An 18,110-nucleotide genomic window follows, 5' to 3' on the forward strand; every position below is an offset into this window, starting at 1 on the left:
TCTCAAAAAAATGGTATCAGGACATCCCTAATGTATAACGTATAATTTATCAGGTTACACGGGTAGTCTTGCTGTGGGTGAACAATCACTTCAACGACTTTGAGGGGAACACTTCTATGACACATTTTCTCGAGGAGTTTGAATACAATCTAGACAGAGAGGTCAGTGGTTTGCCATACATTTGTGTTCTTCTTTACATATTCAGCTTTCAGGGTTCCCACATGGCTTCTCATGGAAAACCTGGGAATACCAGGAATTTTTAAAAGTGTGATTTCCAGGCTTAAAAAAGTAATAAAATACTGGAAAGTCATGTATATTTCAATAGTGAAACCTTTTTCAAGTTATACTCAGTTCTGAAATATGTCATTGGCTAAAAAGTGTGAAGAAAGAGTGTTTATATCTATAAAATAAAAAAAATTATGAAAAGAAACATCCTTATCCAAAAGTCATGGGTGGGAACTCTGAGCTTTGTGGCCCAATTGTCTGCAAAATGCCTAACATGTCATGTCTCTCTCTTATGTTGACCCAGAAAATGTGTGGGCACCTAAGACTGTTAAACATAGCATGTGCTGCCAAAGCTAAGCTAAGGGTGGTGACTCTGACCAAACCCTCAAGGGAAGCCCCCCTGGCCTTCACCCTGCTGGGGGGTTCAGAGAAGGGCTTTCGCATTTTCATTGACAGCGTGGAGCCGGGCAGCAAAGCTGCAGAGGCTGGCCTTAAACGAGGAGATCAGGTAATGTCACAACATTATCATGCTGGATTTGAAGTACCGCCAGAAGCTATAGAAATATTTGTAGTTGTTAAAATGACACCATAATAGCAACTTGCTGTTGCATTTGCAGTAGTAATAGTAGTTGTGGGTTATCAGGGTAGAAGAGAAAAACATTGTGTGAGAGCATTTGTAATTGCTGTTGTCAAACGGTCATAGCTGATTTAGTCACAGCACCTGGAGCATGCTCCCCTAAATCATAAAAAGTGAAGATGTCATGTTTGAATTCCAAAATGATTGTGTTTTTATTCAGTCTGTCATTAATAGGAGGCACACAGATATCAGCCTCTAAACTTGCTATGTAGTCTGAATAGAGTATATCTGCTACGGTCTTGGAAAGAGTGTGAAAATGTGATGATTTTGGATGAATAGAGGTCACATTGTTCCTTTGTCCTTCATTCAATGTTTCATTTGGCACATGCTGTTTAATGAGTTGCTGTTTTACCTTCGGAAACCACAAGAGTGTTGTTGATTGTTCAGAAGTGAATTAGTTATAAACCGATATATTGGCCAGGCTGATTAATCAGCTGATATTTAGCTTTTGTCAGATTATTAGCATCGAAAACTGTGTACGCTTTTCCAAACAGAAGTTGTTGTTCCCCTTAGTGTCAGTTCCAAAATCTACTGACAACCTTTTATAATACATTTTTATTTTATTTTATTTTTTTAATAAAAGAAGTATTGATTTAATTGAATACATTTTATGTTCACATAATTTACTGTCATTAAATTGTATTATGTGTCTAGTGCAAATTACAAATGACCATCGGCCACCTAGGGCTGCACGATTATGATAAAAATCATAATTGATGATTATTTCTGTTGATATTGTAATTGTGATTAATTTAGATAGAATATACATTAAAATACTTATTTTGGGTGAATCAACTGCATGCCATATTCTTTGTCAGCTACACATCCAAAACAAGCTTAGAACTGTTCCTTAATTACTTTGTTCCTGTTTTAAACATCAATAAATCAAATGGAGAACTTCACATTGGCCCTCTTAGAAGCTTTAAAAAATAAAGCTGTTACTCAAATTTTTAATCGGTTACACACCAAAAGCGAGTAACCAGTCTGTGATTGGTTACAATGCTCAACCTTTTTGACGCAACATGAGTAGACCTACACAGACTGCTGTATTTGACACTTTTTACAATTACTTGTTTGTGGCTGCTGTAATTGGAATCTCAATTAGTTATTGGATTAATTGAGCAGCCCTATGGCCACCCTGCTCTCTTGATAACAGCATCAGCTTCGGCCATTTAGAAACCCATATTGCTAAAGTGAACAAGTGCTTATATGTGTTTATATGTGAGTGAAGGCACAAGTGAATGAATGCATGAATGAATGCCAAAGAGGCCATGGTCCTTTTACATAAAGAACAAGCAATATATTGACTTACTCAGAGTCTCTCAGCATAGCTCGGCCCTCACTAAGAGGACTTTATTAAGTGACATGTAATGCCAGAAACTGCTCCCTGGAAAGTGTACTGAAACAGAGCATTATTTACCACCTGTCTAAGCTGAAATGTTGACTGGACTTTCAATTTCCATCTCTCTGTTAGATACTGGAGGTAAATGGGCAAAACTTTGAAAATGTGCCACTATCCAAAGCCAACGAGATCCTGAAAAACAACACACACCTGTCCATTACTGTGAAAACAAATCTCTTAGGTAAGCTACACCGACTCACCTTACCACAGGTGCACAGATTGCTGTTCAAATTAAATGGGGAAAAAAGATGCACCCAACATGCAGTTTTATCTGAAAGGTTCCAATTCAGCTCTTTTTCCTCTCGAACTATAATGCTATATTTAAAAGGAAAGTGTGTTATTTTCTCAAATTAAAATACTTTCTCCTATTCCAGGCTAATATACAGAGATAGGTATTGCTATTTGTTTATGCGACAATAAGTTAGCCATGTGTTGCTTGTGTTCCCTAAAAAGTGTAAAAACACTGTGGCTTGATTTTGGTTATAAATCAATTTTGACAAAATATGTAGTTACTGCATTTTGCCTTAGCAGGATAGGGATAGGTTTGTAGTAGTTCTTTTTTGAGGGCCATTTGTTCCTTGAAGATGTCAAATGGCATATTGTTACATTCATTCTTCATGTGTTGTGTTCACTTCTCTCAGTGTTTAAGGAGCTACTGGCCAGACCAGACCAGGACCCAGAGCATGACCAGGACGAGGAACCAGACAGGAAGAACGGGGCACCTCACATCCCCAAAATTGGTGACATTAAGAAAGCCAGCCGCTACTCCATCCCAGACCTAGCTGTTGATGTGGAGCAGGTCATGGGTCTTGAGAAAGCTAGTAAGAAAGCAAAGGCTAACACCGTAGGTGGCAGAAACAAGCTGAAGAAGATATTCGACAAGACACTGACCAGTATTCTTCCACCCAAACCATTCAAGTAAGCTGAGCTTGATATTAGAAAGCTGCAATGGAGATCCTGTCCACTGTTTATAAAGGCCAAAGTATATTTGGTTTTCTGCATTCCGGATCGGTTCGCACATGGTATGCCTGACGCAATGTGCATGTGCCTGCTGTTGACTGTACTAAAGAGTATCACAAAGCAGTCATAGTGTGCATGCGTTGAACACTTCCATATGCACTTGCAGTCAAAAGAGAATACTTTGAAAGGCTGAGTGCTCGACCAAGTGCGAAACGGTCCGGCTAGCATAAAAACAATGTATACCAGAGCCTTAACTCTTCTGGTTTGTTCACAGTGATGTGGGGGTTGGTCAGTCCCAGGATGACAGTATTGTTGGGCTAAAGCAGTCAAAGCAGATCCCTCCTGCTCTTCCTGTTAGTGGAAACCTTTCATCCAGCAACCCTGACCTGCTGCAGTCACATCACCGCATACTCGACTTCAACAACCAGCCTGGTAAGACGCCTAATTAAATTTAGCTTATATACAGTGCATCCGGAAAGTATTCACAGCGCTACACTTTTTCCACATTTTGTTATGTTACAGCCTTATTCCAAAATGGATTAAATTCATTATTTTCCTCAAAATTCTACAAACAATACCCCATAATGACAACATGAAAGAAGTTTGTTTGAAATCTTTGCAAATTTATTAAAAATAAAAAATGAAATAAAATCACATGTACATAAGTATTCACAGCCTTTGCCATGACACTCAAAATTGAGCTCAGGTGCATCCTGTTTCCACTGATCATCCTTGTGATGTTTCTACAACTTGATTGGAGTCCACCTGTGGTAAATTCAGTTGATTGGACATGATTTGGAAAGGCACACACCTGCCTATATAAGGTCCCACAGTTAACAGTGCATGTCAGAGCACAAACCAAGCCATGAAGTCCAAGGAATTGTCTGTAGACCTCCGAGACAGGATTGTATCGAGGCACAGATCTGGGGAAGGGTACAGAAAAATTTCTGCAGCATTGAAGGACCCAGTGAGCACAGTGGCCTCCATCATCTGTAAATGGAAGAAGTTTGGAACCACCAGGACTCTTCCTAGACCTGGCCGCCCGGCCAAACTGAGCGATCAGGGGAGAAGGGCCTTAGTCAGAGAGGTGACCAAAAACCCGATGGTCACTCTGACAGAGCTCCAGCATTTCTCTGTGGAGAGAGGAGAACCTTCCAGAAGAACAACCATCTCTGCAGCACTCCACCAATCAGGCCTGCATGATAGAATAGCCAGACGGAAGCCACTCCTCAGTAAAAGGCACATGACAGCCCACCTGGAGTTTGCCAAAAGGCACCTGAAAGACTCTCAGACCATGAGAAACAAAGATTGAACTCTTTGGCCTGAATGGCAAGCATCATGTCTGGAGGAAACCTGGCACCACTCATCACCTGGCCAATACCATCCCTACAGTGAAGCATGATGGTGGCAGCATCAGGTTTTCATCTAGATTGAGGTGTAGGGGTTGTGTTAGGGTTTTAGTTGGGTTAGGGGTTGAACAGCATTCTTATCTACCCCCTTCGTTTATATTGATTTAAGCATATGCTAGATTTAGTGTTAGGTGTAGGGTTTATTCCATAATTTTTTGACCCAGAAACACGGCCTACTATGCTAGATCCAATCGTGCATGGTAAGACCAACTCCTTGAGAGAGAAAAGTGAGTGAATATGTAAGAGTTAACATCTTTACAGGAAAAGTTTATTTATATTCTTGCATTACCTTTTCGTTGACATCCCACTGGGGCATATACAGAACCTTTAGCACAAGCTTAATCTGCTTACATGCATATTAATAAGATGCTCATGCTGTCCTGAATGTCCTCTTTCAGAAGCAGTCCCTATAAGTAAGTATTTGATCCTATCCCATCAGTTTCCTCAACTACTTTCATCTTTCTAATCACAATCTTTTTTGGGACACTTGTCCCCTCAGTTTTGACATTGATTTTACTATCCACAATTCTTTATGGGGCACAAATTTGGTGGTACTCAACCAAAAGAGTATTTATTCTCAATGTGAATGCATACTTTACATCTGGTGGAACTGGTTAAAATAATTGGTTAATTAATTCGGGTTTACTGATTCATGTCGCTTTGACACTAGAGGTTTTGTTGCAATCCTGGGATCGATTGACCATCAAGATTTGTTTGATTAGTGTGAAAGCTGTCTATTAAACATGGGTACCATACACAAAACCATTTGAAAAGCAGGCTCCGGGTTGTGTAAACCGGTTGTTGTTCGGCTGATGTAAACCACAAAGTATGGTTAGTGGGTGATGTAGTCATAATGCAAAAGCTCAACTAGTGGAGCATGGCGTTAGCAAATCACAGGTAAAGGGCTTGATTCACATGGAACACACGTGGTTAAATATATGAAGAAAAGCTTCTTCCAAATGAATAAATGTAAATATAAAGTGATATCTGCTGTTTTTTGCATATTTTGTGGTGATAATCAGCTTCCAATAATACTCATGTTTATAAAGAAAGCATTTTGCAACATAACACAGTGTGAAAGTAGAACAGTGGTGGCAGTGGAATAAGGGACAAATGGGTTCGGATTCAACCCGAATTTTAGCATAACAAGTATGAACTCTAAAATTCCAAGATATAAGTAATAATCAAAAAGATAATCCTGAATGCTTTTCCACCCATATAAACACTGTATAATTTGGTGTTGGTTAATTTAAGGGTTAAGTGTGTGTATTAAGCCACTTCTCTCTTCTGTAGACATGTCAGACCAGGTATTGCGAGTGTTCAAGGCTGACCAGCAAAGTCGGTACATCATGATCGGGAAGGACACCACGGCAAAGGAAGTCGTAGCTCAGGCTATCCGAGAGTTTGCGTTGACCGCTGCCCCTGAAGCCTATTCGCTGTGTGAAGTGTCAGTCACACCTGAGGGTGTCATCAAACAGCGCCGTCTCCCTGAGCAGCTCTCCAAACTGGCCGACAGGATCCAACTGAGCGGCAGGTGCGATTTAGAGCCCAAATGGCTATGTTGATTTTTCTTTTTTTTTAAGGAATATTTCACCCACTTGTACACAATTGCACAAGTTGGTAGCAAATAATTGTTGCATTAAGTAATCCTCATATAATTAGATTCAAATCACGTAAGACACCTTTTGACCTCTCCATTAAACCTCTAGGTACTACCTGAAAAGCAACATGGAGACAGAGACGTTGTGCTCAGACGAAGATGCCCAGGAACTGCTGCGGGAGAGCCAGATCAGCCTGCTCCAGCTCAGCACGGTGGAAGTGGCGACCCAGCTATCCATGCGTGCCTTTGAGTTATTCTGTGCCATCGAGCCCACTGAGTACATTGATGACCTGTTCAAGCTAAAAACTCGCTTATCTGGGCCCCCCAGCCTCAAGCTCTTTGAAGAGGCCATCAATCGGGAGACCTTCTGGGTAGCCACGGAGGTGGTGCGTGAACCAAACCAGCTGAAACGCATGAAGATCATCAAGCACTTCATTAAGATTGCACTGCACTGCCGCGAGTGCAAGAACTTCAACTCAATGTTTGCCATCATTAGGTAAAAAGCGAGCCATGATGATTTCAAGCAGAGAAGAATTATAGACTAAGTATTTAGGTAATTAGGCAGCCATGTGGTCAAAGATAGAACAACAAACCATGATGATGATTTAGTAGTATTATAGTGTAATATAGTGAGTAGGATCTTGGTGTTAAGACTATGGGTATGGGTATTAGTATAAGTACCTTATTGCCATTCGTGTACTGTAAAAAATAATTGTACAAATCTTTTTTTTTTTCATTTAAAATATCTAAACAACCATTAAACAAGATACATTTCCTCGAGAAATGAGACTGCATTAGATAGTAAGACTTGCTTTTAGAGAATACCTGGCAAATAGTTATTTAAAAAAATTATCTTACACAGTTGTTGCCTCTCAAGTACACTCATCTTGTTTTAAGTACAGTATATGTAGACATTTCTAAAATAATGTTGTGCTGTTCGACCTGACTCTCATTTCACTTTTACTTATTTTACAAATTACTTTTTGGAAAGTAAGGAACTCTAATATTTCATCATTTATGTAATGGATTTGCATAACTAATATCAATAATATTGTGTGTCTTTTGCAGTGGTCTGAATTTAGCACCGGTGTCCAGACTAAGAGGCACGTGGGAGAAGTTGCCCAGTAAATACGAGAAGCTGTTTAGTGATCTACAAGATCTGTTTGACCCCTCCAGGAATATGGCCAAGTACAGAAACCTTCTAAACAGCCAAAATCTGCAGCCACCCATCATCCCACTCTTTCCTGTAATCAAGAAAGATCTCACCTTCCTGCATGAGGGTAAGAAACGTGGTGATTTACATTCATTTTATATAGGACCCACAGTGTATTTGCATGCGTGTTATACTGTATATTTGATTTTAAAATGGATAGTTCTGGTCTTGGATGCTGATTGGGCAATACAACGTTTCAGCCTTGTTAAAAAGACATGATAACACCTGTTTTAGTGAAGTAACATGTTTTTGTGAATAATAATAATTCATTATCGCCCATTCTAGGAAACGACTCAAAGGTGGATGGTTTGGTGAACTTTGAGAAGTTGCGGATGATTGCTAAAGAGATCAGACACGTAGGCCGTATGGCAGCTGTAAACATGGACCCTGCTCTAATGTTCAGAACCAGGTGAGCACTTTCCTGATCTGACTAATCCAGTGACTTTGTCCCTCTTTCAGGCTGGACTCTTTACACCATTGTGTAACTTTTTAGTGGCCACTCACTGCGATGTGTTCAGCTTTCACCTCACGCTTCCCACACACTGGCTGCTGCCAAAGGTTTTTTGCAATGTTGAAGTGTGTTTCTTTGATGTTTACGGATGAGACAGTTGAACCGTTGTTTATGTTACTCTTTGTCTGCATTGTTGTCAAAACGTTATAGTCTGCGTCCGAATTCCCGTACTTTCATAGTATGTACTGAATTCGATGAAGAACTTACTTTTCAACCATCGATGAAGTTTGTTCTCTAGGTGCACAGGTGTGTACTATAAAAGCATTCTTCATCTGCCATGTTGGCATTGTCCTTTGACAAAAACAATTTACTCTGGTCTTCGTGAAAACAATTTACTCGGGTGTTCTTGAAAGCAATTTTCTCAGGTGTTCGTGAAAACCATTCACTTGAGTGTTCACAAAAACTATTTACTTGATTGTTTGCAAAAACTTTTTACTTGGGAGTTCGTTAAAACAATTTTCTCAGGTCGTCGCAAAAACCATAGTCAGGAGTTCACTAAATAATTACTTGGGTTATTGCAAAAACAACTTGCTCAGGAATTTGCAAAAAAATCTAATTTACTCGAGTGTTCACGAAAGCAATTTTCTCTGGTATTAGTGAAAATAATTTACTCTGGTATTTTGCGGGAAAAAAATTTGGGTGTTTGTGAAAACAAATTACTTGAGTGTTTGCTAAAACAATGTACTTTGGTGTTAGCGGAAATAATTTACTCAGGTGTTCGCAAGAACAATTTACTTTGGTATTGTTAAAAAAGTATCGTTTAACTATGAGGCTTTCTTGGTACATAAGGCACTTTAGAATCTCAGCAGATGCACTACATCAGGCTATTCAACTGTAGAGTCAACATCCTGCAGGGTTTTGCCTCAACCCTATTTAAAAATACCTGAACAAGCTAATCAAGGCATTCAGGATTACTTAACAATTGCTGGCAGGTGTGTTTGATGAGGGTTTGGATAAACTCTACAGACGGTGGCCCTCCATGACCAGAGTTGCATACTGTATCATGAATTTTAAATATTTGGACATCCTACCATTTGTTGCACTGCTTTTTACATACCGTGTAGCAGGGAAGTACGTATATTCAGACGCAGTGTTTGTCTCTCTTTGGTCTGTGGTGCACCTCACCTTGGTACCGTTGGTCTGTTTTTCCTCATCTAAGTGCGTCTCCCTCTCTTTCTCTTATGGGCATTCTCTCTCCCCCATTTCTCTCTTCGTCCACCCTCTCTGCCCCACACTTCAATATTCATGGCTGTCCTTTACAGGAAGAAGAAGTGGAGGAGTTTGGGGTGAGTATGGTGAACTCTCACCTTTGGCTTCATGTGTGTCCTTCCTTTAATTTGGACTGACTCCTCGCTAGCCTTTCTGTTTTCTTTTCCTTCATTTGAGAATGCTTCTGCTCTGTAGGAATTCCGGCATTTGATTGCCATCACTTTTGCTATGAGGGGTCATTGAATAAACTCACCTCATTCTAAAACGTGTCCTAATTTTGAGTTCTGCTGCATTAATACCATTTGAATGTTTCACAAACATGACCTCACCAGTATGCATGAATTTATTTACACTTGTTTGGTTCCAGCTCATTTATTAATTTGATATCCCATGATCCATTTAGCAAAAGTGATTTATTTTAACATACCTCTTCCAGCTAAACTTCTTACTATAGCCGCACGCTTTCTACTAAGTATTTGCAGTGTTGTGTGAGGGTTTTGTTGTTAAAAATATTACATATATATATATATATATATATATATATATATATATATATATATATATAATTTACTCTTTATGACCAAGATGAGATGTGCATGGATGGCAAACCCAACCTTTAATAGAAAATGTTTAAAGGTGATGTTTCATTTTTTTTCCCAGCCTAATATGCAAAGACTACTATAAGAAAACCATTTTAGATTGATTGTATATCTGATTCTCTGACCAGTAGCTGATGTGGTGAGTGTTCAGGAAACCTGTTTGTAAATGGCCATTAATTGTTTGCAATTCTGTTTGGTGACAACACACTTCACCTTTAACCTAAAAAAAAATTATAAGCATTATTTCATGAGCTTTTTAAGTGTTTGCTCAGATATGTAAGTGAACAAATATAACAAATTCAATTTCAACCGCACACCTGAAAATAGTGTAGAGCGATTCTTTATAAATATCTTGCAAAATTTGAGTATGCAACTTTTTGTTGTTTATTTAACATCCCATTTTTTATTTAACTGCCTGATTGGCTGTGATGTGAAATGCATGGAATGTTTGGAATGTTCTAAAGCTGGAAGGAATGTAACTTACTGCATGTCTAAAGAGAGACTAAAAGAACTCTCTGATCCTGGATCAGCAATAATACCCGCTGCTGAAGTCAACTTGCATCTTTAACTCTGTGTATGTATGTGTGTGTGTACAGGTCACTCAGTCAGGGCAGTGCCAATGCGGCCGTCCTGGATGTAACCCAGACAGGCGGGCACAAAAAGCGTGTCAGACGTAGTTCCTTCCTCAATGCCAAGAAGCTTTATGAGGACGCACAGATGGCACGCAAGGTCAAACAATACCTGTCCAACCTCACCCTAGACACGAACGAAGAGAGCCTGCAGACGCTCTCAATGCAGTGCGAACCCTCAATAAACACATGTAAGTGGGCTGCATGCACACGTATATAAATAGATGGATCCACCTTATTTATTTATTTATTTTTGTGTGGTTTTTCTCAATTATATTCACCTAACATTACATTTATACATGTATATTTTCTCATTTTCACAATTTCTTAGTGAATAAAATAATTATTCTTTGAACTAGATTTGTGTTTTCAGATGAAAATTCTAGCGCTTGTATGGCAGAAAAAAAAAAAGAATCAAAGAACAATTTGTTAAAGTTTCAAGTTAGGTTTTGCGTAAAAGAAACGCACTTGTCTTTTTTTTCTGTTGGCTGTACAAGCAGCTTCTGCCCTTGTAGTACAAAGAAAACTATACTTGGATAAATAGATCATGTGAGAAAGAAAAGACCAATCATATAATTAAGAATGCACATAAATGAAAGAAAATGACCAATCACAATTTAGTATACAAATATTACAACGACGTCATCTCTCATTGTACAATTTTGAATGGCGAGCATTCTAAGTCAATGGGAACAATTTTACAATTTTAGTCCATGGGAGATTTTCAAATTGTAATTTTATATTTCATTTAACTTTCTTAAAAGTATTATTATGTTTATAAAACCCTGTATATAGATAGCACAACTAAGGCTGATATTATTTACAAAACACAGTTTAAATGGAATATGTATTTTAAGCAGTTTTAGCTGAATTAATTGCAGAAAATTGTAGAGAAGATTAATAAAATAGAATGTCTGCAAAATATCCTTGCAAGCACTCTACTTTTATTAAAAGCTTTTTTATTATTATTATTTTTTGTTACTAGATATTCACTGTTTATCCTAAATTTCATGATAGTGCCGAAGAGTTCTGGGGATAAGAGGAGACCCGACACATCTCCGGTGGTTGCACGGGCTGCCATTCACCAGCGCCAGCAGCTGCAGAAAGCCAACCAGGCGCTTCAAGTGCCTGCCGTTGCCCTCTACCCATCTCGCAAGAAAGTGCCGGTCAAAGACTTGCCGCCATTTGGTAAGACCACATATTTATGGAACTTGAACCTGATTGGTTAGTTTGCCATAACTGCCCACAGTCATAATATTGGTGCTCACAAGATTGTCTTATTGTTTTGGCACAGGCACAAGCTCACCCCAGTCTCTGAAGAAGATACTGTCCCTTTCAGAGGAGGTGGGTGAGAGACACAGGAAACAGATAGAGGACAGTGTGTCCAGCAACTCCTCACAGTTGTCCTCTCCTCCAACATCTCCTCACAGCTCACCTAAGAAGGGTGAGAAGAACACACACATACAGACTCACACAAAAACATACACTAACCCAGTGGTTCTCAACTGTTTATGCTTCATGACTGAAAATTGGAGAAAGCGCCTTCCTTTTAAAAGTTGATAAGCCTATTTATTTTACCATTCTATTTAGACATGATTATTTTATTGTTTGCATTTAGCATTGTTTTGTTCTTGCAGTCAGAGACCCAATCAAAACAGACCTACATCCCATTTTTGGGTTATGACGTACCATTTGATAACCATTTAGGAAGGTTTTTGTTTTTGGCATCTGATCTGCATACTTGGTTATATAACTTGCATTATAATCAGTATAATGGATTTGAACATTGTAAAATGTGTTAAACTGAGCTGAGAGAACAACACTGTTATCAAATTAGACAACATTTCTGATAAACAGGCACGGGGTGGAATCCAATTCTGTGCAAATCTGGGTGCAGGTTCTGTGTGGGCCTGCCATTCAACATACTGTACTTAAATGTCTTTTCCTCTTAATTATGGTCTTTGAACACCCCATTTACTCTCCTCCATTGACATATCTGTGAAGTGTGGCATTAGTGCCCTATGAAGGCTGTGCAATGAAATATACAGTATTTTCAGACAGCTTTTTGACCCCACCACCGTCACATAGTTCATTCCTCTGTTAGTTGGCGCCCCCTAGTGCCAACTGGATTTCATAACTGATTTAACATGTTGATACTGCCATCTAGAGGTAAAGAGATCATACATATAACATGAAATATCCTGATATTTTTACAGTGTAGCAGCATGTGAGAAAGACACTTTGGCTGTGTTTACTTACTATTTCTTACTATTTCTTTTCTTGGCAGAAATAGTAAAAGTAGTATGGTAGTGTGCCATTCTTACCTTAGCCTTTAAGTAGCATACATGACATTATAGCCAGATGGGTTGGTTTGAGTATTTCTGTAACTGCTGATCTCCTGGAATTTTCACGCACAACAGTCTCTAGAATTTACTCCGAATGGTGCCTGTGACGAGGAGGAGGGTGGGGTCGGGTCGTGACTATGCACACCCGGCCCCCATTCGGGCTAATCAGCCGAAGAGAGGGATAAAGACAGCCGGATGTAGTAGTTCGGGATAGAGAGAGCCACATGCAGCGGTCGTGTGTGCGTTTGTGTTTTGTGTCTTTGTTTTTATTTTACATTAAATATTACTTTGACTGTTCAGCCAGTTCCCAGACGTGCCGTCGCCTGGTCCTCGACCACTCCTCCACTCTCTGGCAGACGACAGCTGCTCCTCCCCTTGCGGACAGCAGCGATGGAATGCCTCTCCGCGTTCTGGCGGCCGGTAGCGAGCCCCGCGAGCCGACTGCTCCTTTGGCCGGAGGGCAGTGGCGAGGACTCCACGACAGTGCATACCTCCTCCTTCCCGGATTTCGGGACCAGTGTAACAAAGGTTTGGGTTGGTCAGATAAAGGAGGCGGCAGGAATCGGCTGAACAGTCAAAGTGATATTTAATGTACAAATTAAAACATAAAGACACAAACGCACACACAGCAGCTGCGTGTGGCTCTCTCTCTCCCGAACTGCCGCATCCAGCTGCCCTTATCCCTCTCCTCGGCTGATTAGCCCGGTTGAGGACCGGGCATGCGTAGTCACGGTTCGGCCACGCCTTCCTCCTCGTCACAGTGCCAAAAACAAAAAACATCTAATGAGAAGCAGTTCTGTGGATGGAAATGCCTTGTTGATGAGAGAGGTCAACAGAGAATGGCCAGACTGGTTAGAACTGACAAAGTCTACGGTAACTCAGATAACCGCTCTGTACAATTGTGGTGAGAAGTTGGTGCTCTTTTGGCGGTACGAGGGGGACCTACACAATATTAGGCAGATGGTTTTAATGTTGTGGCTGATCTGTGTATCTAATAACCTTAAGTTGCTTTGGATAAATTGTCTGCACAGACAAGCAAAGTGATACAAACAGTGAATTTCCCAGGCCTACAATATTAGCGCTCTTGGAACACTGCTGATTCCATTACTGTAAAGTTTCAGATGTGCCACTTTCCATATTTTCTTTTGAATTTGTCACATAATCTTTCTGTCTCATCACTCTGCATTTAGCCATGGCATCTATAAGAAGCCAGAGTATAAGGAGTTTTTCCTCCTGTAGAAAAGCGGCAACAGGTAACAGGGCCTGGATACAGGTTTAGCCCGAGAGAGTTCATACATGCATCATTATGGCTGAGTCCAAATCCCCCATGAGCTGCATATCAAGACAGCATTTTTATTAATTTTGAACATTCAGTTTGAAAATACAAAACACTCCTATAATGTCCAAAAATGCTGTCTAGGAAGCTAGCACACTAGGTTTCGACAGCAGCCTATGTGTATTCTGAACTTTGAGTGAACTCTCTTATTAGTTATAGATGTAGCTTTTGCCTCTGTTGTAGCTGGCACAGACAGAGAGAAAGGATTGTGTTGTAGCTGCTGGACCCCTATCAATGCGTGCGTGTGTGTGTGTGTGTAGGGCCCTAGCTTCTCTGCTGCTGACAAGTTGTAATTAGCTGGGCCTAGAAAATGGGCATTTTGGCTCTAAAGTCAAGCTTTACCCTAACTGGCAGTAGCAGTAGTGTTTTGTTCATTTAATATGATAATTTGATATAGTCTCAATACAGCACAGTTATTCAAAGATTTAAAGATATATTTGTTTGTTTACTGTTGTGTAGCGCAAAGTGTTGAACCTTCTCTGACCCTTTGAATATGAAGCCCTTCTCGGTTGCACTATCATCAATTCCATCATGTTGCAAGCAGGAAGGGCTATGTGGTGTGAATACTTAAGGTTAAATCAACTACTATTGTGTAATTGTTAGTCACTTTTATTATTTCAGGTGGCAACTTTGTAACCAAAAAATGCAGCAATACACTGTGACTGACAACACAATAAGTCATTGTTATTCAATACTTATCTTCCAAAACCTAGTGAGATGTCTACCTAGACAACATTTCAAAGCATCATAGGCATCATATGCTTCTGATGCAACGGCTTTTCCAAAAGGAGGCCTTCTCGGATACCTTCTTTTGGCCAAATGAATTTCGCCACGAAAATAGCCATAGAAGCTGGCATGGCAAAACAAAGCTGGCAAACAAACAAACAAACAAATATTTTGGCCATATGCTCAGGCATCATTGTAAGCAGGCTCTGCACTGAAGGCAGTCCCCCCCAAGAGAGGCAAGAGAAATGATTATAAATATATTTGTACTTCATTCTGAAAAGTATTGATAAATTGTTCAGTCTAATTAATAATGGACTATTTAACTCAATATTTAAGTGTGCTATGTATTTTTTGCTTTATCGAGTATTGCATTGTTAGATTAGCAACATGTTAACACAAACTCAAATTCAAACTTCAAGATTTAAATCAATTATGAGTCAAGTCTGCTTTGCAGAGCACTATTTGTGTGGCATGTGAAGTTGTTGTCTATGTGAAATGCCCTAAATCATTCACTTGAGGTTCCATCTCTGTTGGGATGCTGCCTTAGAAGGCAACTGCCTATTTAGACACTGGGCAGCAAGACAGATTACTAGGTTTTAGAACAGTTAAGTATAATTTAGGGTAAGAAACAGTTGTACCAAAATGCTATGTATTGGGACCAAATAAAGTTTCTGATAATGTTGTTCTGTGTGCTGATTTGCCAGGTTACGGACGAGCAGGTGATTACATATCAGACTCTGGCCACAATGAGATCTCCTCACGCTCTAGTTTGGTGAGCACCTCCTCCCTGGATATGGGGCAAGAGGAGCGCAGGCAGCGGTATGGAGGAATGGCTGGGGAGGGCCATGGCAGCGGTCACCGGCTAGAGCGCAGGGCAACTGCTGACCCTGACCAGTACAGCTTGGGGTAAGCACCACTCACAAGCTTTATCCGAGCCCTTTGTGGTTTTGTATTCTGTATTAACCCTAAAATGCATATGTTGGTCTAAAAAGACCCAGGTTAAATCTAGATGCTTATTCTTTATAAAATTAATAGTAATGATAATTTAAATATAATTTACATTTTTAAATGGTTTTTATTCAATTCTGAAGAGTTTCACACATGTTGAAAATGAAGTAGAAGTTTAGAGTGACAGTATCAAAAAGGGCAATTTCCATGTTTGGTGGTAACATACAAAATGTTTCAACAGCTACATACACAGACACACACACGGACACATACATATAAGTACAATGGACTAGGATAAAATATTTCTTACAAAACAAATAGTTCTAAAATGACAACTTTAAGTATTCTTTATTTCTGTATTACTCTATATTGCTGTATGTTGCTCAGAGTGGTGAGCCGTACTGAAAAAAGAAATGTTGCAGGTTCAAACACACTATGGAGTGGACCAGGAGATATTACCATTGTGCCCTTGCTGTGAACTAGGCATCTAACCTCAGGTTGCTCCATGGGGACTGTCCCTCTAATAGGCATAATGCCATGCACTTATGTCATGCACACGTAAATATGAACATAAATATGGTATTTAACATATTTATTCACATAACAGATGAAAAATGAAAACAATCAGTGTATTACTGTACAAGTGTAATACCAGTGATAAGTGAATTGAATACCATAGTAAAAGCATATGGGTTACAGTACATAAAACCTGCATATACATTCCAGTGGTAGTGATGCAAATTCTCTTATAATTTAAAAAATATTTAATGTCAGTTCTTAGGGTCAAAGACACCTTAATTTTGGTATACCTGGAGTGTTAGATCAAAAGACCTCTTCATGTAAAAAAAAAAAAAAAAAAAGTATTGTCAAAAAGTGCATGGCCGTCATATTTATTTTAGGGTTAATGCCTTATAGGGTTAATTAATAAAAGTAGATGACCCAAATATCCATTTAAGGGTTAATACTAAATTGCTGATCAGAGCTGGCGTTTATTGTTGTTTCTTGCTACTGGAGACAAAGTAATGGAACTGTTTAACCCTCATGTTACATTTGGGGTTAATCTCCCAGAAAACATATTAAAGGGATTGTTCACCCAAAATTGTTAAATATGTCATAATTTACTCACCCTCTGGTTGTTCCAGACCCATATGACTTTCTTTTTTTTTTTATGTGGAAAGGAGATGCTTCAGTCACCTTTCACTTTCATTGTATGGAAAAAGATGTATTGAAAGTGCATGGTGACTGAAGCTGTCATTCTGCCTAACATTCTGACGTTTCATAATCTAATGAGAACTGATTAAAAACAAAATTTCAATTTGATAACATGCATCAAACATCCTCTATGAAAAAAGTGCATTACTTTTGTGCGGAATCCCAGAGACCCCAAATATCGAAAGTGAATAAATGCAACAAATTTTCACATGGTAAGATTCTCTAATTGGTGAACACAATATAGCAGATAATTGTCAATTGTCTATTTAGATTTGTTTCATCGTATTTTTCTGCTATGTTTTTTTTTTTTTTTTGCTGTGGTCAAATTGACCAGTGACATTTTTATGCGTACTATGAAAAGTAATATCAGGCAGTTGGGTTTTGGTTAGGTCAGAGGAGTATATTAAAATATAGTAAAGTGGAAATACGAGGATAATCTTGCAGTTATTATTATTATTGTTGATATCTCATGTACATCATTTGAGAACATAAAGACAGTATAGTCAGTCTTATAGGAACCAGAACGTAAATCATTTTGGATTCTCACTTATTCTCTTTCAGGTCCTACTCATCCATGCAGGACTGCCGGGGTCTGTATGCTGGCGCCACAGTGTTATCGTCCCCTAGCTCAGAGGAGCTGACCCAGGACCAGGGCGACCGGGTCTCGCTCGATGCAGCTGATTCTGGCCGTGGCAGCTGGACTTCCTGTTCCAGCGGTTCCCATGACAACATCCAGACCATGCAGCAGGGGCGTAGTTGGGAGGCGCTGGCAGAGGGGGCGGGACTCTGGGGAAGTAGAGGCAGCTGGGCGTCGGCCTGCTCCTCCTCATCCTCTGCGGCATGTTGGGGTGAGGACTCAGAGGGCGACACGGGCACGATCAAGCGGAGAGGAGGAAGAGATGTGACCACAGATCCTGAGACCAGCAGCATCACCTCCACTGGATCAGAAGAGTCCAGACAGCACAGTCGACGCCCCTCACCCATCACTGCAGGCAACACCAAGGCAGTTATTAGTAAGAGTCTCCACATGAAACAGTGGCTTAGGCTCATGTCTTAGTTCAAGAGTAACTGTTATATATGCTCCTCTGCAAGAGCCATAGTCATTATTTTGGCATAATAAAGTTGTATGCAGGATCCAAAATTTACTTC

At 39.7% G+C, this 18,110-nt stretch overlaps 1 protein-coding gene across 5 annotated transcripts in view; it reads left to right on the forward strand.

Moving 5' to 3' along the window:
• The window catches only part of LOC127418323 (rap guanine nucleotide exchange factor 2-like), a 185,681-nt gene that overhangs the window by 156,319 nt on the left and 11,252 nt on the right, over positions 1-18,110 (forward strand). For 4 of the 5 annotated variants that reach the window (XM_051658872.1, XM_051658875.1, XM_051658873.1 and 1 more), the window contains 15 exons: positions 54-161; positions 530-733; positions 2,337-2,445; positions 2,906-3,182; positions 3,499-3,656; positions 5,927-6,167; positions 6,343-6,729; positions 7,302-7,513; positions 7,732-7,855; positions 9,220-9,243; positions 10,362-10,585; positions 11,412-11,582; positions 11,689-11,838; positions 15,506-15,707; positions 17,523-17,974. In XM_051658872.1, the coding sequence (XP_051514832.1) occupies positions 54-161; positions 530-733; positions 2,337-2,445; positions 2,906-3,182; positions 3,499-3,656; positions 5,927-6,167; positions 6,343-6,729; positions 7,302-7,513; positions 7,732-7,855; positions 9,220-9,243; positions 10,362-10,585; positions 11,412-11,582; positions 11,689-11,838; positions 15,506-15,707; positions 17,523-17,974 (3,043 nt within the window). The remainder of the gene's footprint in view (positions 1-53; positions 162-529; positions 734-2,336; positions 2,446-2,905; positions 3,183-3,498; positions 3,657-5,926; positions 6,168-6,342; positions 6,730-7,301; positions 7,514-7,731; positions 7,856-9,219; positions 9,244-10,361; positions 10,586-11,411; positions 11,583-11,688; positions 11,839-15,505; positions 15,708-17,522; positions 17,975-18,110) is intronic. The other variant, XM_051658874.1, reaches the window with a different exon arrangement.

The sequence above is a fragment of the Myxocyprinus asiaticus genome, chromosome 27 (assembly GCF_019703515.2).
Source record: "Myxocyprinus asiaticus isolate MX2 ecotype Aquarium Trade chromosome 27, UBuf_Myxa_2, whole genome shotgun sequence".
Lineage (NCBI taxonomy): Eukaryota > Metazoa > Chordata > Actinopteri > Cypriniformes > Catostomidae > Myxocyprinus > Myxocyprinus asiaticus.